This window comes from Cyprinodon tularosa, unplaced genomic scaffold (genome assembly GCF_016077235.1).
Source record: "Cyprinodon tularosa strain WSP-4 unplaced genomic scaffold, ASM1607723v1 ctg55, whole genome shotgun sequence".
In the NCBI taxonomy this organism is placed as follows: Eukaryota; Metazoa; Chordata; class Actinopteri; order Cyprinodontiformes; family Cyprinodontidae; genus Cyprinodon; species Cyprinodon tularosa.
The window spans coordinates 2,026,678-2,048,404 of record NW_024039285.1 but is presented as its reverse complement, the minus strand read 5'-3'; the positions used below and the strand labels follow the sequence as shown (position 1 = coordinate 2,048,404).

The 21,727-nt window shown below is 36.1% G+C and overlaps 1 protein-coding gene across 10 annotated transcripts in view; it reads right to left on the bottom strand.

The window, feature by feature from the left end:
* Nucleotides 1–21,727, bottom strand: part of LOC119796473 (disabled homolog 2-interacting protein-like) — a 212,698-nt gene that overhangs the window by 32,709 nt on the left and 158,262 nt on the right. For all 10 annotated transcript variants that reach the window (XM_038305045.1, XM_038305044.1, XM_038305043.1 and 7 more), the window contains 3 exons: nucleotides 15,383–15,536; nucleotides 10,689–10,787; nucleotides 6,184–6,738 (listed from right to left, as the gene is read on the bottom strand). In XM_038305045.1, the coding sequence (XP_038160973.1) occupies nucleotides 6,184–6,738; nucleotides 10,689–10,787; nucleotides 15,383–15,536 (808 nt within the window). The remainder of the gene's footprint in view (nucleotides 1–6,183; nucleotides 6,739–10,688; nucleotides 10,788–15,382; nucleotides 15,537–21,727) is intronic.

Here is a 21,727-nt window from a genome sequence, read left to right as displayed (position 1 = left end):
TTGAAGCAGATAACAGGAAGCCAGAACTGATTAGAGAAATAGTTAGTTTGAGCTTATTTATTATATGTGGAAAAAAACATGAAATCTGTTGTTGCAGTGGTGCTAACCATGCTAATTATTCTTATTTCAAATGCTGAGTGCTAAAGACAGTTTGATATAAAAACCTCACCTTAATTTGTCTGTGTTTGAAAATAAAAAATAAGTTTACAGTGACAGCTCCCTTATACTGTATATGCAATAACATTTTCTCTGCTCCTATATTATTGATTATTCATGGCAGGATGGCTTAAAGATATTCCTGTTGTGGTCCGTCTCTATTTATTTTTATATCATCAAAACCTGAACTGGCCGCACACAGCTTCAGAGATACTGGACACAAAATGTTGATCAGTGTGTCCCAAGGCATCCCCATTTCAAGGCAAGAAGCGAAATATACCAAAGTCTATGTTCCTGAATACTGAAGTCGGCCCTGCTTGGAACAGCTTACTGCTTAATAAGAAGGATGCTAACAGAAAACAGGGTCATATAGGAAGCAGAGAATTACGAATATTAAACTTTTTGACAGATCAGTCTTCTAGGTTGGATTTCCTGAGGCTAACTCTGAGCAAAGACTGAAGGGTAAAAAACTAATGGAACCATGACAGCTAGTCTGTCCTTCACTCTTCTCATCTTGCTATCACTTTTTGGCACACCTGGGTCTTCCACCTGGGGGATCTGTCGCTAGTCTTACTGCAGGATAGCCTGCAGTACTTCCTGTGAGGGTCACATTGGGTTGATGAGGAGGACTAAAGGCATAATGGAAATGAAGGCACCTCCTGCCGAAGGCGCCAAGCTTTGCTGTCGGCCACAGAAACAGAAAACACTCAATAATTAAGAAAGCAGGTTAAACACAAGGAGCCTTACACTGAGTGTCATCAGAATCAGAAATACTTTAATAATCCCAGAGGGAAATTACTTTTGTTACACGCTCCAGTTACAGTTTTACATGAAATATTCACACACCTAACTAAAATAAAAATAAGAATAAAAAGAGATAAATTATATACACATATAGATCTTCTGTATACCGGTATATATCTGTACGTATATCTATGCATAAGTAAAAACTAAATCCAAATAAAGTGAATAGTCCAAGTAAAGTGATAATTCCAAGTAAAGTCATACGTGGCGTGCAAAAATAGTCTATCTTAAAATGTTAATATTAAAAGTGTGAAATTATATTTCTGCGATAACTGTGGGACACTTGTTTCTAAATAACAACTGTTCTAGTAATACGGTAACTGCTCCATCCTCTGAGACAGTTCTATAATATCACAAAAGATTTTAGAGTATACATTGTGAAATAAAGAAGTTTGTTATCAAGCTGAAGGTGAACTTATACAAAAGATGAAGCTGTGACTAGTGAGTGTGAGCTAACAATACAAAGATATAAAAGATAGAAAGTTATACACATAATTACAGACAAGTTCATGTCAGATTTATGCATTCCTATTGGAAGTCAGGTGGTAGAGTTGCAAGAAACGGGAAATATAAAAGTTTTAAAACTATCTTTTTATTTTTAATGTACGAGTGGCAATATATTCATTACTACTTGTAGGACTACTGGGTAGTTGATATTAGCACATTAGGGAAGCTAATAATGGCACATTGTGCTGTTGTGTTTTATTCTAGTAAGAGCAGAAACAAGTTACACAGTTAACATTATTTGCAAAAAAACAAAAAAAACGTGGGAATTTATTATTTTTTTAATGTGTCCTATCGCAGCATTTCAGGCATACTGTATAGTACACTACCATATGGAGCAGATGGTTGCCTACCTGTGCCAGGGCAGTTTTGCATTGCAAAAATGAACCTCAGGACAGTATCCAGACTATGTTAATAACTTTATTAAAAAATTCATCTAAATGTCAACTCTTTGGAGTAATTCTCAGTCAATGTGTATTTTAAAGTCTGCCTATGCAACAAAATAAAGGATATGCTTATAAAGATCGATAATGTAAGTAATGATCAGAATATTAACTTATGCGAGTGGATGCAGTGATTGTAGATTTTTTGGTTCCAATTTGTTTCAACTTTTTTCTCAATACTGTGAAACAGGCGAACATGTGTTTGCAGTTGTACATGATTGTCATGTGGCTCCGCAACCAGATAAGCAAGGTGACCGTGAATTGCTTCATATGCATTCCCACGCATCTTCCATCACTCTGAGCTGTCAGGGAGCGGTCAATAAAAAACATCATGCAGGAATTACTGAACAGTTTGGGGATATGATGTGCAGTGGGGTTTCTTTTTTTCCTCATTCGCTGAGACACAGCTAGACCCTCCCCTCTACTAGCAATCTTCACCTTCTTGATCTTTAAACAAATATTTTTTCAGCTAATAAAGAGCCTGGTGGCCTCAAAACAGTTATATTAACTATAGTATAGAGAAACCTAAATGAAAAACGCTACAATCTATTGGCACATGAAAAAAATACTGACATATGTAGGGATTTAAGAGGTAAAAAATTACTTCTCAGAGATTCCTGCACTTATTTTTCCCCCCAAAAGAAATATGGCTTCGCTTTAGGCTGGTAACAGTTTACAGTAAAGAATGAAAACAGTCCAGGTTCAAGTAGTTCCCCTCTGTTAACCAGGACTGACAGTTTACCCTGAGGAGCAGTGAAATGGTATAATATCCTGAGTAAAACCCTCCCATTCCCATTTATCATGAGAATAAATCTGTTCCATTGTCGCTTCCCAGAGTCTGTGGAGCCGAGAGAAGCAGAAGCAAAATTAGAACGTAATCTATCTAAGAGGAACAGGCGTCGAGAAGACTAGATCAATAACCCAGAGAATTCGAGCCAAGAGGGGATGTTTTCAGATAAAAGGACAGTGAACTTCACAAGGCAATTCCAATACAAATGTTGGGCTTCTAATAGTTCTGTCTAAGGTTTAAGGACAGAATGTATGTCCCACAGGTTTGAAGAAAACCCAAAGAGAGGGTATCAAAGGCTTCCAGCACAGAACTATAAACCTATTGTTCTCTAAACCTAAATAAAACAGGGTTGGCACATATTCCATTACCACCATCTTAGACAACATTAGACTGCAGCGTTGTGAGAGTTATCCTTTTGTGTGAGCAGAGTTGGCATCTGTACCGATGCAGGGTGTGTCTCTGCTTATGGCTGCACCCTAGACATCAATACGGCATCAGTAATGACATCTCCCCAGAGAGCTCTGGGCTCAGGACCAGCCAAAGCATGGAAGCAGAGATGATCGAAGAAAAGGACGAAAAGAAAGTGGTCAGATGACTAACGACTGTTCAACCGAGCAGAGCTGTAATTACACACTGATGAGTAATAAAAATGACAAAACAAAGAACAGAAATTTAAACCGGCTGTTGCATATTGACTGTAACAACTAGAAGTTTTCATCTTCAATACAAGCCTTTTCTCTGCAGTAGATTAAACTATATTTAAAGTCCCCAAATTCTTCAATATAATCCATTGTTACAACCACAAAGGGGAACACCATAAAATAATGATAGTAATATTGGGAGTGGTGGCCTAGTGGTTAGGGCATTGCGCTTGAATCCCAGAGGTTCTGAGTTCAAGCCCCAATTGAACAGACTGACACCCTGGGTCCGTGAGCAAGACCCTTAACCCCACACTGCTCCCCAACCACTGCTCCCCAAGTGAATTTCGTTGCTTTGTATTTGACAGTGTAATGTAATAAAGTTGAATTTTAAATTCTTCTATTCTATAATGTTTTATTCTAAAGAAGAATCAAAACAATATTTAGCTTTTTTAACTTTTTTCCAAATTGAAATTTACTCACAGATAAATCAATTTGAATGCAACCCCATTCTGAAGACAACTACTTGCAAAAAAGATTCCAAATGTAAATGAAAAAGTGCCATAAATGTCTAGAATATATGTTGAAGAGACGTAAAAAGAGACCAGGATTACTTTGACAGGCTTACCTAAAACTGCTCAATTTCTAAAAATAACTCCGCAATTTTTGGACCATGTCTAAGTTGGCGCAACATGAAAAGAAGCTTCTGCATTAAAATATAAAAAGCATCCCATCCTAGACTGGCTGCAAGATGTTGAAAAATAAACAACATCAGAGCTGCAGTGGAAGATATCCATTTTAGGCTTGAAATATTTTTAGTTTATAATTTTTTTCTGCTTTGTGCTGCTTGGAACAGCATGACTTAAAGTTTAAAAATGCCACACACTTTCAAGTATAAAGGAAGCGGTAATAATTACATGAACATTTTCCCTTTGCATGACAGTCCAAAAGCTTTGAATTGCGTCTTAGTTTTTTTTTTATTAAGGGACACACTGACAGCCCTTCATAAAGCTTGCAGAGAAAAACACATCATCTGTGATTTTTGTCACACTAATAACACTCCTGCCAAACTCCAAGTGGGAGAAGAACTTTAAGGAAATCCAGAGGTAACAGATGACCATTGGGTGAATAAGAAGGTAAAAGTTTAGAGCCTTACTGAGATGGATAGGATTAACTGATAGTAATTAAAGATGTAACCTCCCCTCATAGGGGACCAGCAGAGGTCTGGTCCCCTATCAATCATCAGGTATCGTGAGCAGCCTAAACCAGCGGGCTAACGGGGCGCTGTGGACAGACATTCCATCTTAACTGCCAATCATTCTTCAATCTGCCAGGCTCACATAAAAGTCAAAGAAGATTTCAAAGATCCGCTGACACCATCAAGCTGAGGCACAAGCTGTATTTGTAAATGATTAAGGTCGTCCAGCAAACGTCAAGCTAAAAACTTCACTTAGTAACATTGTTCTTGACTATTTTTTAAACAAATCAGAGCCATGAAACTCAGTTTCAGCAGACGGCGTCTTATCGTCGTAAACAATCACAGATGGAAGACTGTTGAATGCAGGTTCTCAGGAGTCTCTGTCTCCTGTGAACATAGCTACAGATTTCTATGTAAATAACATTTAGTCCTGCTCAAGCTTTGTTAGCATCTGTAAACATCAATTTTCCACTCTTGCCTCAAATTCTGGACTGGAATCAGGCTTTGAATATGACGGGACACATGAACGAGCTTTGTTCTAAACCACAGGTGTCAAACTCTAACCAATGAGGTCTAGTGTCGCGCACCTTTTAGATGCTTCTAGGTTTTAACAGACCTGAATCATGTATCTAGGTGATTGGGAGGACTCTGCAGACCATGACAGCATGTTCAGGGGGTAATTCAGTCATTTTAATTAAGTTTGCTTGACTAGACACATATCTAAAAGTAGCAGGACACTGTTTCACAGCCCTGTTCTAAATTATTCCTCTGGCTGTATGTTTAGGGTTATTATAGTTTACTGCCAAAAGAAGTATTTTGTGATATCCAGACAAACTTTAGGACCTCCTGACGCTTAAAAATATTGGTTTGAGTTCTGACCAAAAACAAGCTGTTAGCAATGCAGAGCCAAGATCAATAATATTTATTTAGTCTCAGAATTTTTGAGGGTATTTATTTGCATAAACAGGTCATGCAACTGACCTGTTTATGCTACAAATGCTCCATTATAATAGAAAACACTTTAAGCCAAACACCATTGGCTACAGATCATCAACAAACTCTGTCTGCAGATAAAAAAGTATAGATTTATACAACTAAACTTTAATGTTACAATGCCTTTGATTTTAACCATTAGCTCAACTCAAAGGCGTATATAAGAAAAAGTTTTTTCTTCTAACCTTTCAACAGTTGTGCTCAGCAAAGTACAGTGCTTGCTTTATTTGGATAGACGGATAAAGGGTTATTTGAGTCCAATGGTCTGCTGTCATGGGAGGCTTAGCCACAGCTGTAGAGGACTAATCTGCAGCCGACGGTGAATATTTTCTGCTTCGGTATGCTGTGAGGCACCCCAAGAGATGCATGTAGGGGATTAGCTCGAGTTATAACTGTAATTCAGGCTGCTATATAGAGAGGAAATCACTTGTGTGTCTGCTGTTAGTATTACTGCTGTGTGTAGGGGGGGGCTGGGGTCAGGAGTTCACATGATTAACAAGCAACGGAGGAATTTTTAACCTCTCTGAGCTTTTTGTAATGTGAAGTCAGAGGCTCATAGCAAAATAAAGGACCGACATCGTTCTTTTTATATGCAGCATCACTGTAGAGAATAGAAATGTGGGCTGAATGGAAAGTGATAAAAACAGGATCACTAACCTTCGCCTTGCCGGTGCTCTGAAGAATGTGCACGAGCGCGCACGCCACTTCCTCCTTGTTCTTGACGCTGAGGGCCGGCTCCAGCACCGAGCACAGCAGCATGTAGTTGTTGGTGGTGTACTCTGCAAACTCCTTATACATCTCCATTGGAAGGATGTTCATGCTTTGATAGCGAGCCTTGATCCTGATCATGGGGCCTGAAGTCTTACCCTTAGGGGGGGTGGGAGTGCTTATAGGGTACCACTTCTCTACAAACTGCCGTCCGGTGACGGATCCCACAGGGATGCTGACGAGTCCAATGTAATTGTTTTTGTCTTTCTTCTTCTTCTTGTCTGTGTCCTTGTAGAGGTGGACCGTGATGCTCCTGACGGCGGGCAGGTTGCTGAACTCAAAGTGCTCCCCCCAGAACACGTTATCAGTCTTGAGCTTACAGGTAGTGCGAGCGTACAGTGAGTCATCGAGGAAAAGCTCACAGAAATATTTCTTTTTGGCCGGCAGGTCCTTGACCTCTATGATCCACAGCCTCAGCATGTTTTCCACTCGCCGGCTGTTGTCCTGAGGAGAGAATGTAAAAGGATCAATGTTAACCTTAAAAACAGGTGGGAGGAAGAAATATAGCCACAGAAATAGTTCAAGCATTTGACTTTTTCTCATATTAAAACACATTTAATTAAACTCTATTTCTATTTTTAACTATATAAACCACTGAGAAGAAATTTTAGATGTGTCCATAAAGTAAGAGAATTATCTGCTTTAAACTTTTTTTTTCTCACTGCTGCAAAGGTGTTCCCAGGTCATCACCTGATTTCACCAGGAGCGGTCAGCACTTTTGTCACATACGGAAATAAGCCCATGGTTAATATTCCTACTGTATGGATGCAACAAAAATATTTTGTCACATTGCATCTACAAAATTTGACAATTTGATATGGATTCCATGAGATAGACAAATAATTAGTTATATAGCCTCAATGATTAGCCTTCCAGCTTCCCTCAATCTGACCACCATGTTTCACTTTGATGATGGTGCTTCACTGTTAGTTTTCTGCCAGATAGTTCAGTTTTAGTCCAGAGCACTTTCCTCCACATGATTGCTGCATTTCTTATATGGATTCTGCTACACATTGAACAGGGTGACTTTTGCCTTTCTTCGTACAAAACTTCAACAAAGACATAATTTTGTGTGAGTGTTAATTGTCCTGTTTATAGATAAAAAACCCCAGATCAAATAGATAACAGATAAAAACAGTATTTTATCCATCCCCTTCACAAGTATTTACTGCTTTGTGTTGGGATACTGTGGAGAGAGGGAGTTTAACATTGGAACGCTTAAAGGTCTATCAGTTCAGTCAGGTTTGTTTTTACAAAGATTTGTTCCTGAGAGAGATAAAGGACCTTGAAACAACAGCAGCTTGTTAAATGATGAAAAAAAAAAATTGAGCTCCAGTGTTTTTCTTCTTACTCAATTCTGCATTTAACACAAAGGATGTCCTTAAGAGAAACAAAGAAGAGATTCTTTCCCATGATGCATTGCAGTATAAACAACAGACTGAGAATGAATGAAGTGTGATATTCTTGCTGATCATCTCAAACTGCAACTGGTCCTGTATTGCTACTAATAACTAGTGCAAAGGGAATGTATAGGGCATGCATCTATGCACATAATGGAGTTAAAAGCAATTTCATAAAAGAGAATTCTTTTTGCCCAGCTTTGAGTAAAAATGTGATATATTGAGTAAGAGTGGGTGAAAATTTTTTTATTGCAGTTGATAAAACGGATGGAGCTTTTTACCATATTGGTCCTGACTTTTCTTTTGATCTGTTATACTGATGAGGTTTTAAAGAGATAGTTTCTTGCAAATGCTAAAACAATTGACTTTTAATTGATGTTAGCCTAACCCTGATTCAAGTGATGCCTTTAAATGAGCTCTATCAAAAAAGTTATCTTTTATCTGTTTAGAGGGAGCAATTGTTATCAGTATCTATGCAACACCTCCGTAATTTGAGTTCATTTTACTTGGAGCACGTTTCCTGTGTAAGGTGTATGGCAATACAGCACTTACTTGTGTAAGTGCAAATGAGTTCTTCTCATCCGCTTCTCTTCACATCTTTTAATCTAAAGTGTTTGGGTGCTTACTAGACTGTAGCAGGGGTCCATGTCTCATTGCACTGGAAAAAAATTGAAATCTAAATAAGTATTTTTTTTTCTTAAAATATAAGTGCATTTATTCTTGAATTGAGGAGGTAAGTGAGACACTTTGCGAGTGGTACAAGACAATTTACATTTAAAATAAGAAAAAAGCAATTACATTGTCCTGATTTTAAGTGCATACTATCTAATTATCTCATTTTAAGAGTAAAAATACTCATTCCATTGGCAGATCATCGTATTAACCTACTCAAATTAAGGGTAAATACACTTGATTTAAGAAATAGTGACTTGTTTCTAGATCATTTTTGCTAACTTCTTAAAGAAAACAAAATACTTATTTGTATCTTTCATTTTGCATTAGTTGATTATGGGACTTATATCCTCAACTTTTCTAAAAAGAGAATTAACAATAGTTCCACTTGGCTTTGCTGTTTTTAAGAATTAAAAAGCTTCTATTAAAGAGAAAATTTAATAGAAGCTTTTTTTTTGCATCTTGATTCAGTTGTTTGACCTCTCCCTTTAAATAGAGCCATTAATGTAAGCACCTTTTGGTTGCTCTGCGGGTCAATCCCCCCTGAATCCTTGAGGCAATTCCTCCTACACACTGGGGGTGAAAAGCAATCACTTCCAAACCACATTTATTCTTCCAAAGCATGCTTAAGTGCTTCATGTGCGCAGTCAGTCAGCTGCACAGGAGGTGCTAATATCAGGTTATTTTACCATCTGAAATCAAAAGATGAACAGAATGTGGCTGTTCAAACTTGGGTTGAATTAGACTTCATCTATGAGTCTGAATCTGACTTCACAGAGCAGCGGAAAACAGATGTGTTCCCTTTAAACATTTTCAGATAGCATATAAAGCAAATAGATACAATGAAAAGTGCATCAATCTTTTGGGTTCTTTGATGCCTGTCTTTTAGGCATGTAGACAATTATATTTTTTCGCATTGTTCAGCGAGTTGAATGTTGGTTAGCGTTCGATACTTTCATCCAATTCAGCAGCCTTTTGCAGCTCTAACAGGTTTTATTCTTGGCAATAAAGACTCCAGCATAAGGCCGAGGACACAGGAATTTGGTTTAATCATTTTTTTTTTATTAGCTGTGAAATCTCTTTCTTTTATAATTGTATCGATCAACTTTGTTGGCCATTTGCAGGTTGATAAAATATTTTTAAAATGCAGAAAGGACGAACATTTGTTTCTATCTTGTGTCATTCATAAAACTGTACTACTGAAGCTCCTGGCAGGACTGAAGTAATAGTTGAGTGGTGGGTGTACAATTATGTTAATATGTCAGTTTCAAATATGCATGTTTATTTATACAGATATTATAATATAAATGTTATTATAAACAGTGCTGTCCCCATTTATTAGAACCCCTGGTAAAAACTTATAAAATGCCCTTTTTTGCAGCAGCAGCATAAAGTATGTGCTTAAAAATCGGGGGAAAGTACAGCCTTTAAAATTAATACATATATCCACAAGAGGACACACATATCTTTTCTTTAAAATAAATCAAACTTAATATTTTATTGATATTTTACGTTTAAGATGATTAGAATTAAAAGTGACCAACTAGCAGGGGGCATAAATATGAGAAGACACAGAGGCCTTCTTTTACCCACCGGCCTGGCTGCATACTTTTTTATCTTTTTAAGTGAGCTTCATGGTTAGGGAGGTACAAATAAAAACAGCTTTGAACTTAACATCATGCTCAATGTTAACCATAGTGGAGAATGGGTGATGCTAACGGCTTTCTTTTATTTTTGTCTTTCAGAGACCATGGGAATCTTGTCGGTGCCCAATGTAATAGTCAAACCACTTCATATAAAGCAGATCAATCAACATAAGATCTCAATAAATCTCAATAAATTGCAATAAACGATGACTTGAACGCTTTTTTTTTATACATTTCAACAATAAGTGCCCATTATCATGGTCCACATAGTAGTTTCAAATAATATTAACCACATCGTAGCTCCACAAGTATCGACAAGCAAAAGAACTGTTTTAGAAACCCAGTTATTGAGCAGATATCTAAAGAAGGGGAGGTTTAGAAGTGGAAACATCTTGATTGGGACAATCCTCTTACCTTGACATTCTTGCCACACAAAAATGAAAAGTTTTTCTCCATTCCACCTCTGGATCCTAAACTTTAGAGTCGTACTCTGCAAGAACCGCTAACCTTGCTGCGAAGACTAAATGCTGTTGTTAGTAATTACTCCAGTGTCGACACCGTAATGTGTCTTTATCTGTGTTGTAAGACAGGGTTTAGTAACTAGGACGCTTGAGCTCACTTGTGCTTATTGCCCAACAGTTCCCCAGCCACAGGTACAACCCATGCATTTACATACCTTGTTTGGCTGCACGGCTCTCCTCAGATTCTCCATCCATTTGTCTCTCTCGGCTGCTGAACGGCAGGAAAAACATTTGCTTCCTGTGGAGGTGGTGACCTATCGCAAAGACAGACAGAGGGAAAGCAAATTTATGATGATCGAACCTTATCCATTAAGGAAGACACCTAAGATTTCACTATAAAAGGACATAAAAAATATTCCATTGCTGATAGAGAGATCATCTTGTTAAGAAAAAGAAAAAACAGAAGTAGTTGACTTGGAACAGAAAATGACCCAGCAGTTAGGAAACGCTTCAGTCATAATAATCAAGAAAGAGGATGGCTGTGGCTGATAGACCCTTGATTTCAAAATGAGAATTAGGAAACAGCCACTATAGAATGAATAGCTGTGATCCTAATCTGTTTACATTAGAGATAGACCAATGCATCGACCAGACAATCTTTCCTGTAACATCATTGGCTGAAACATGCATGCATTGGCCCATTTATAACTGCATTAAGCAGCCATGCCATGAGATCATTTGGAATGCATGCATTGCTGCCCCCCTCCATTTGCTGTAAACTGTCAATGTTTTATTTGGTGCACATTTTTGTCACTTTTTTGCACATCTTGGGGTTACACTAATGTCAAAATCATCGGCATCAACATTTTAAAAAACAGCAGTGTTCAATGTCTAGCCTAGATCTACTTTGCACATTTTCTAAGAAACTTTTTAAGATGTTAAGCCGTCTGACTCTAATACCTAATAATGCTATTATGTAAAAAACACAGAGATATAAGAACTGTCGGGCTTTAATAAATCAGACAGCTAATTTTATCTGAGTGGATCTGGCTGTCTAGAGATTCAGAAGTCACAGTTTTGTTAATTTCTGTTCTCTTTTACTGGACAGGAAATTTGTAAAAACATGGAAATAAGTAGCCTACTGTTAAGAGAACTGTTGGAAACGTATTACTCGACAGCAACAGTATGATGAGGATCATAAATGTGATTAATAATATTGGTTTCTTTGTAAATACAATCAACAGGAAAACCCCCCACAAAAAATAAAACAGTGAATGAGCCTGATAAAATGTCATGCACAGAGTCATATCAAATGTTTGGGATCTTCTCTTTGCAAGGATGTCCTTGTTAACATTTTTGCAAATACATTAGAAAAATACAATTTACAAGTAATATCAGTAAGTCCCATTCATGATTTGTCAGTAATAACTTTAGCAATGCAAACATTTCTCAACAAATGAAATAAAAATATGCTTGTTTAGATTCATTATCTAGAACAAGACAAAATGAATCAGACATTTAAAAAAGTTTCTTCTATGTTTAATATAATATTACAACAGTATCTATTAAATTATGTTAGAAATAATTCTTAACATAATTCTGTTTGCTTCTTAAGAAGTTAAAATATGTAGAAGATAAATGCTCACCACTATCCTTAATCGTAGATCATCTTTAGTTCTCTTTTAGTTCTGTTGGCATACAGCACATTTTTTATTGCTTTTTTATCTAAATATATCTGTAAAATATAAATCCAACTGGAATAGCTGTTTAGAACTGCAGTAATTTGATTTTCTCCTGATGAATGAGAAAAAAAGAGGTTTTATTTGTTCTCTGGATAGCTTAGCCCTTCCTTTGTTTATTAATTTAAGAAACACTGAAAAAGGTATATTGAATGTTTAATACTTAAACTGAGATGGTTGTTCATACTTTAACTTTATTTCACTTATGGTCTTCACTTGCAAGTTAAATTAGGGAAGCAAACAGAGCAAAAAAAAAGTAAAATAAGAAAGAAAGCTTCAAAAAAACGTATAAGTCAGACGTCAAACTTTCCAAAAAACTGTCAGCAAATACAGAAAAAGTGCAATTGTTCCTGACAGAGTCTTAAAGTACAAGCGTATTAGATCTCCTCCATCTTTGATGCTGATGGCTAAAGGTAATTTTATCTTTGAATGTGAACCATTCTTACTTATTCAAATAGTTAAAAATCACACACATATCTTGTGTGCTTTGGAATTAAGTAATGGAGAAAGAGGTTGTCACTTTTATATAGGAAAATTATCAATAAATTATATCAACATCATCATAAATGCATAGTTTTTTGAGTAGGTTCTGTATCAGTATTTTTTAACAGTAGTTTTTTTTTTACATGAGTAATTTCATTCAGATGAGCTTTTTAATATACAGAAATTTCGGACGTAAAAGTGTTTGACAATGAGCTCAGAAAAATAACTAACAAACAAACAAACAAACAAACAGAGAGTCATAACTTTGGTTGACCCAGAAATCAGAAGAAAACTAATTAAAACCACACAATCTACGGTTACCTCTTGGCATCAACAGTACAGCGAGAACTACTTGAAACGGCAGCAGCAAGGCAAGCTTTAAGCATAACACTTACATATTATTAGCCTGTATCATTGTTTAGATGAATGCGTTTGTGATTAACAGAGATCACTACCCCCCCTTATCTCCGTTGGGTATCAAACCGGGCTCATTAGCAGCATCATAGGGTGGGTTTTGGAGCTTTACTGTTGCCTGCTGAGACAGTAAACAACACTGATGAGACTGTTGAGTCATCATGAGTAAAGCTGAAGACGAGGGATCCAAAACAATCTACCAATCTAAAAAATCGAGTAAAGTTTTCTCAAAACCAAAAGTCAAACTTGTTAAATCTTGAGAAATGAGAGAAAAATGAATTTATTCTGATGCTTTTATGCATGTGTGGACAAAACAGTAGGTGTACTGTTTGCAGGCAGCAGCATTTAGTGAAAGTATCCCTAAGGGACTATTTCAGGAAACTGGAGCGTTTAGAAATGGAGTGAAACAATGAAAAACCCATTTATGGCCATTTCACTTTTACATTTTGGAATAATTCCCTTCTATTAAGAGGGGACAAAACAGAAGTTTCCCATGTTAGCTCTGGTCTATAATTAATGCAATAGAAAATTAAATCTAATACTTTAAATGATGTTATTTTTTTTTTTTATTCACAATAACATACTTTCTGGTGAAAGTTTCCTTTTTGTTGATGAGCTCAATTTAGTATGAACACATACTTAATAAGATGTCTGACCTTTTCATTTTTTGAGTGTATTTTTTTCTTTAGATGACATTTTAGAGAAGAAAATGATACAGAATTATAGTCGAGGTAATAATTAGATCAACTGATATTTCTCAATTCTCCTGGATCTATTATAGAAATACCAAACGCCTGCTAATAATCGCACATTCATTTATTTTCTGTTTTTTGAAAAGAAGTTACAACGATGAAACAGAATTCTGTACTGAAGATCTTTTTAACATTATAATTAGTTTTTTCTTCTTTTCACTTAGGATTTTTGATTCACAAACTCATGTATTTGTGTTCAGATACCATGTGGAAATGGTTTGTTTAAGAACAACTTTTTTCTGACAACTAATTTAACCTTTTACAGACTAAACCCTTCCTGTTTTTAAACTTAACCTTAGTTAGAAGAGCTGACTAGTTTCTATCAAAACCTGTCTGTAAATCTTAGTTATATTTAGATCCGTACTTTGATTTTAACATGAATTTTTTTTTTGTATCCAAGCCATCCTATTAAATTGAATCACATCTGGAAACTGAACCTTTGTCAGGACTTAGGACTTTGGCAGCTTTTAACATGTTTTTATTATCCCTGCACTCCATTAAACCCCTGACACATTCCCAGGAACCCTTCCCTGTCCATCATAAAGCAACGTGATGCTGCCTTCACCCTGATTCATCATTAATTCCATTTCAATGAACCACAGAAGCCTCTTATTACCACCTAGCTGCTTTCTATATAGCAGCATTTTTTTTATTTAGGAATATGAAAGGGATGGGGTAATCTCTATATACATACCACACTATTTATATGGTATTCTACAGATTTTACTCATCACATCTAATTATTCATTATGTTCCCTATGTTAATCTTTCACATAAAGTTCCAAAGTACATAAACATTTGTTGATTTAAGGTGATAAAACGTCATAAGATAAAAAAGTGTCATTGCTAATAAAATGAACATCTTTCTCTGTATCCGATCCAGAACATCAGACAGGATTCCACTTTGATCATTTTTAAAGTCTCATCTTTTTGCTCTTGCATTTAAACCTGAAAATGATGTTGGTGTTATTTGGTTTAATGTTTTCTCTTTAATTTTCTGTGTTGTTTTTAATAATTTAATGGTTCTTGAATTTCTGCTTTTGTAAATTTCTTTGGTCCTGTTGGTTCTTAAATGATATATAAATAAAGTTTGGATTTGATATTGACTTAAACTTACGAAATGTTAAAACGAATCGTTGTTTTCTTACTTTCAGCATTGGTACGTTATTGAAATACAACAACATTAAAATAATATGTATTTAATGTTCTTTTTAACAGGGTATTTCAAGTATTAAAGCATGCATTACAGCTAGCTTTAATCAGTGATAGAAAAAAACTTCATTATCTGAATTTGATCAAATGAAATGTATGAAACAAAAATATTTTTGGGGGGGTTTTTTGTTGTTGTTTTTTTCTTTCACTTGCATCTGTTAGAAGATGGATTTTGAGTAGATAAGAACAGCGGTTTAGACCTTTTCTAAAGACCAAAATAGTATGAAAGCCTTGCAGGTCCAACTCTCAAAAATGATTCTACATATTTAGCCTTTGAAGTCTCATGTGGAGAAAAGAGTGGCGGCTCACCTCGAAGCAGTAGTCCTGGCCGAGGATGCTGCTGTGCACAGGTTTGATGATGACCTCGTCCTCCATGCTTAAGTCCAGGGCTTCCACAGCACTACTGGGGCTGAGCAGTGATTCATGGGAGCGAGACTCCTTCAGTCTTGGCATCAGATGAGATCTACAAGAGGAGGAGAGCAGAGCAGGGTGAGAACTGAGTCACCGTCCAGAGTCTGAGCAGAGGAAGTACAGGAGAGGGAGCATATGCATAAGCAAGTATTCATGGTGAGTGTGAAGAAAAGAGTGTGAGGATGACAGCGGCAGGCCACTTGCCTTGAAGCTGACAAGCTCACAGCGTGACAAGCTTGCAACTTATTGCACACCAGCACATGTTAACGCCTTTACTTGGGATGAGGGATGCTTTGCAACCTTTATTTTACATCTTTAAGTAAAAATCAATAAAGTTAAACTGGCAACACATGCTGCTAATTCAAAAACAGGGTGATAAAAATCTCAATATAGGGATGATAATCATTGATTTTTTATTAATCTATTATATTCAATATATTTGACAGCACAATTGTTGTCTTTCTGTGGTGTAGTTCAAGTCTTTGACGTTAGTAGGAGAGACTAAGGTTTTAATCCCAGGTTTGTAAAGAAGATAATCTGTCATGAAACCTATATAAAGTCAGTTAGAATAAATAGAAATGTCAAGTTAGCTGAAAAGTGTGGCATAGGCTTACCAACTACTCACAGATTAAAGAAGAATAAATGGAACAAAAAGCAAGAAAAATAAAGCGCTGATAATAGCTGAAAAAGTCATGATGTCTGTGGAAGCATCCGGTTCAATAATCTGGATGTTTTTGATTTATATAGAAGTAAAAACACATTTATAAGAGTTTGTTTCGATGCAGATACATTATGCAGAAAAAAAACTTATATTGCAAAATAAACCACATATCTTGTGCAGAGTGAACCTTTTTATATGTATTTTTAAGGTATACAATAGTGTATTTAAAAAAGAAATATATGTCCATGCTTTGTTCGATACCCGTAGATTTTAAGAAAATGATAAGATGTAAAAAAAAAAAAATAAAATTGTGGGTTGCAGTTATAAATATTTTAAAAAAAGCACAGCAGCCATATTGGATTCTGAGCCTGTGGTTATCACACTTCTTGATCTTTTTTTTATCTCTGCATTAGAATATCAACGTCCTAAAACTGACTGAAAACACCATTAGTCTAAATTTGGCCCAATAAGGATCCAGCAAAGCTGGAAGCAGAGTTTCCTTCTCAGTAACAGGGAGTAACACCTCTAAGCTATGGCAGGTTTGAATATCTTTTTCAGGATATGTTTCAGAACATAAAGGTTTGTAGTGTCTCTATTTTCACTGACCTTTCTTAATTACTTTGCTAACCTAAAAAAAATCACTTTCCTTACCTACTGAGGATTGGTTATGTTAACTTTGTAAAGATTTTTTTTTTCAAGGTTTGAAATTGGTATCACCTGGCCTCCCTGACTGATTACTCCAAACAAGTGGGATCTGTGGGGCTAATTGAGTTCAATGACCTTGATTAATCCAATTTTAGAGCTGAAATTTCTTTCTGCCAGGTTACTACATTTGCTTTTTTTCCCCCACTTAGGACTGCAGAAAACAAAAACCCTGTATGGCTGCTTTTTAAAGTGTCAGAAAAAGTTAATTACATCTGCTTCCAGTTAGCGTTCCCATTTTTATGTATCACAGTCCCAGAAATTTAGAACCGAGGTGCCAAAATCACACTCTGAATGTTTTCTCAATCGAACAGTGATAAGGACTCGGCGTGCATCTTCAAGTGCTTCAATCCCCCGACAAATGCAACCGCAGGGCTCAATTCTTCATCTGTTTATTTTTGCCAAAGAAGATTACAAAACAAAGTAAAGAGCTCTTCACTGTTTGCAGCTTTTGATGCCGTCCTACTTTCTGTGTGTTCGTAGAGTTGAAGCGAGGGAATCTCAGTGCATGTGATTGCTGTGCATCAAACACTGATTATATATCATACTAAAAAAAGTTTTATGTTGTCCTGACAACTGGACCTTTTTCCATAAAATTAACTTGCAAATACAAGCTTACATGTGTTTTTTTTAATAGATTTTATGTGATATAAGTGACATAAAGCATAATAATTTATGCAATATCATGATGGAATGAAAGAAAATGATATAGTAGAGTACATTTGTTTTAATTAATACTCTTTGTGTACTGTACTTTGTTATACTTGTTAAACTGCCTTTTGCCTTAATGAAAGCAGCAGATCATTTTGGGTATGTCCCTGTAATTTTGTAATTTGGTTAAATATTCTATATAGAACAGCTCTAGGTCAGATAGAATACTAATATATTGTAGCTTGTTGGGTGGCATAAAAAAATGTCTTCCTGGAATGATTCTTTGGCCAATTTTAATCCCTTTTGCAGCTTTAAGCAGATACAGTATTCTTCCTGTATGATCTGGATTTAGTTCCTTCTATCTACTTATCAACTCTGACCAGCTGTCCTCTGATTAAGAAAAGCACCCCGTCACCATGAAGCTGCAACCACTATTTCAACCTAAGGGATGGTGCGCAGACTGATGTGCACTATTAGTTTTAAATCACGAGTGAATGGGCTCCAACTCTCAGCAAGTAGTAGATTTCTGAGGTACCACTTATTACACTACGATTTATTTAGGGAAATCAGAGTTAAGGGGGCTAAATTTAATTCAATGCCACAATTTTAAGATTTTTATTTGTAAAATAACAAAATAAAAGAATAACAAAAAGGATTTTCTTTCTTTCAATCAATCAATCAACCAATCTCTATTGTCAACTACAATTTGCATTGAAAACGAGATTGCAGTTTCAGTACAGACCGTGATTGATTGGATCTTCTTTCTATTTCATTATAATGCTGCTCCATCAAATAAAATCCCAATAAAGTCAAATGATAAAAATGTTGAAAAATTCAAGTGCAATAATCACAACTGTTTACTTATGTCCTCCCTGTTGCCATTGACATCATCCATGTTCTATTCAGTTTCATGCTGATAAGAGAATCACATGTTTAATATTCTGGAGGGGGAAAAGGCAGCAACAGACAAGCTACACATGTCTTCAGGGACACTAAGATGAAGATGAAAGGGTCAACTGCAAGACTAATGAGTGAGAACAATCATTTCACAGGTCCCTCTAAGAACAGATTACACAATAAGCCAGTAGGTCTATGAGAGCCGATGCGCTTAATACACTTCTTTCTGAGGATTGTCAAAAAGAAGCATTCCAGGAAAATGTAGCAGATGTACTGACAGATTAAATCTTTTCTACAGCTCTGTAGTGTTGTCAAATCCTTGGTCCGATGTTAAAGTGGGCAAAGACTTTAAATTTAATCTCGTCCGTAAAATCTGACTTCAACAGAAAAAAAAACACTTAAAAAACAAAAACACTGATTCTGATCATTCCTGTGCAGGGAAAGTGTGTGTATTCCTTCCTCTGCTTTATGATTGGCTGCTTGGGTGCTGGGCAGAACTGCACAGAGAGCCTGTCAACCATGTAGAAAGGAAGGGAAAGGTTTGTGCTACGGTATTAAAGAGCTTTAAAGGCAAGTCAAGATTAAATGTCTAGTGCCATTCAGAGGGTGATTCAGTGTTTCACTGGAAAATAAAGAAGCAGATAAAAAAAATTCTCTGAAAGCAAGATATATGTTGAAAGAATAGTATAAAAATCTCTTATATATAGCTGTATATCTATTATTCTGTATTGCCCCATTTAAAGCAACCAACTGTTTTTAGCATGACTTTACAGAAACCAGTAGACACAGTAACAGTCGTATATTGTGAATCATGCAGCATTTGTTCTGTGTTTGCATTAGTATAAACATTTTCTGGCAGTACATTTCAGATAACGGTAAGACTATATAGTAATAAAAATGTATTTAGTGCATAACATTTTAGTCTGATTTCTATGTTTTTCAGCCATAATGAAATCATTTGGATAGTAATATCTAATCTAGGAGTTTAGGGACAAAAAGTTGCAATTTCTGACTTTCTAGCATGATTTCAGAGTCTGACCCCACTTACTCATTACATGGATACTCTGACTCAGTGCATCTAAGGGACTGTTGTAAATAGATAGTTGAGGGTCATCGAGTAAGAGATCGTCCAATATTTCACAATCTGACTGAAGTGACACAAATAGATGTGAATTAAATGTAACCTGAAAAGAGCCTTGAGGTATTCCATAATTCTCAAATAAGATCCTTTATGACTGCCAAGTAACATAAAGCCCTACATTGCCAGATGAAATATGAACCAATGCTGCTCAAAATCAGAGTTTTCCATTGTTCTGAGCTGCAAACCAGTGTTTGATCAGCAACACTGCTAAATGGAGCAGGATAATCTAAAAATACCACCCAAAAAAAATCATTATTTTAATGCTTTCCTAGAATGTAAGTCAATTCTAAATCTGTTAAAATGCCTGCATACAGTAAGGATGATAAGGATGAAAAATTTCTGTAAACACTGCAGAACATTTTAATTAAAAAGCTCCGCTCACATTTCAAACATTCAGGCACAATTTTAAGAGCATGTGGCTCGATATTATGTGAAATTACAGAAAAAAACGAAAGGATGCATCTTCTGAAGGGAACATAGTTCCTTCTTATATGAGCATTTTCTTTTTCTCTCTTCATATCATACTATGAGAACAATAGTGTCACTGCAAACGGTGGGAGGCTGTGAGCGTGTGAATTGATGAATAATAACGCTGCCTATCATCTTGTATTGCATTGTATTAAACTGCGCTGCAAAGTGTAATTTACTGCCTATTATTCAAAAAGCAAGTTCTTATAAATGGCAATAAAAGAGCACCTGACGTATGAATCCTGTTCTTTTGAAGCCACATCAGCGTGTCTGACACACTGTCCAAGCCGACCCCTGCAAGTGACAGGCAGCGTTAAAAGCAAGGACCTGCTGGCTTCATCCTCTCCTTTCTCCCATATTTGCCTCCCCCCCACCCCTCCCCCCAACCCCCCCAACATCATCCATCCTCGTCACACGGCATTCTGCGCCCTTGAATGTCCTTCAACACCCCTATCCTGTGCTGCTGAATGGATTTTTCTCATTGAGTGTTCAACCGAGGTCAGAAGGAATTGTTGCTTTTCAGTAAGTTCTAACTGACAGATTTCTTTATTTGTTGGTATCTGTCTCACCCTTCTATTTGTTTGGCAACCTGTTAGCGGCTTCACCTTCTATGTTTCAATTCTAAACTTCTAAATATTTCAAATGCTTTTGCTGGTGATGTGCTAGACTGTGGAATTCAAGAAACTACAAGTGCCTGTTAGGAACAAAACTCTTCAGAAAAGTTAAGGAAAACAATATCTCGGAAAGTCAGGAGAGATAAAAGAAAAGTTATTCAACTTGTGAAAATGAAATGATTAGGTAAGAGCAGTGGTACAGAAAGTGACTAATGCAACCTCCCTTGCTCCAGCTGAAATCTATTTACAGAACCTTTATTATTTGAGCTTTATTCTGTTATTAATTCATGGTATTATCAGAATGGAAAATGCAATAGCAAGAGATAATAAGTCATGTAATGTTAGTTTCCCCCACAAAGAACCAGTACAAAATAAAATAAGGTATTTTATTCTAAACGGCAAATATCTATTCAGAACTATTACTGCTTTTTAATATCCTTTGTCTGTCAACTAATCCAAGTGTGCACCCCTTTTGAAAGCCTTTCACAATAAAATTAAGATATGAATTGAAATAAACTCACCAAAAGGCAATTTTTTCTTAGCCTTCAACTTTGAACAGAAGAAAGATCTATAGCACACTATAAAAGACGCTATTCAGACCCCCTGCTGTTATACACTACTGTTTCATGTCTGTTGATTTTTTGTAGGAGCTGGATCTAACATGGCACACCTGTATGCCCCAGAGGGCCAATGTATGTTTACTGCTCTTTTTTAACTCCCTGCTGACATCTCTTTCTCCTCTTTGCTTACCACAGCTAAAATGAGATCAGACATGGAAAAAGAAAAAAGAGAAACAAAGGCTGGGGTGGGCCACCCACCATGTGTGGATATAGGACACGCAACAAATCCAAAAAACAAAAAGGTATTACCAAAAAGTATTTGGTTATTTCAAATTAAAGACATAAATCTGATTGATAAATGCTTATTAGTAGCATTTATCATTTACATCAAATTATATAAGCATAATTATTATATTTATAAAAAAATTATCTCAATTAAAGGAAAACCTGACTTGAAAAGTCTCTTGCAGTTACCTTGGCCATTGAGACTCTAGTGCAAAAGACACTTTTAATAAAATAAAAAAAAAATAGTGAAAAGAAAAACTTCCA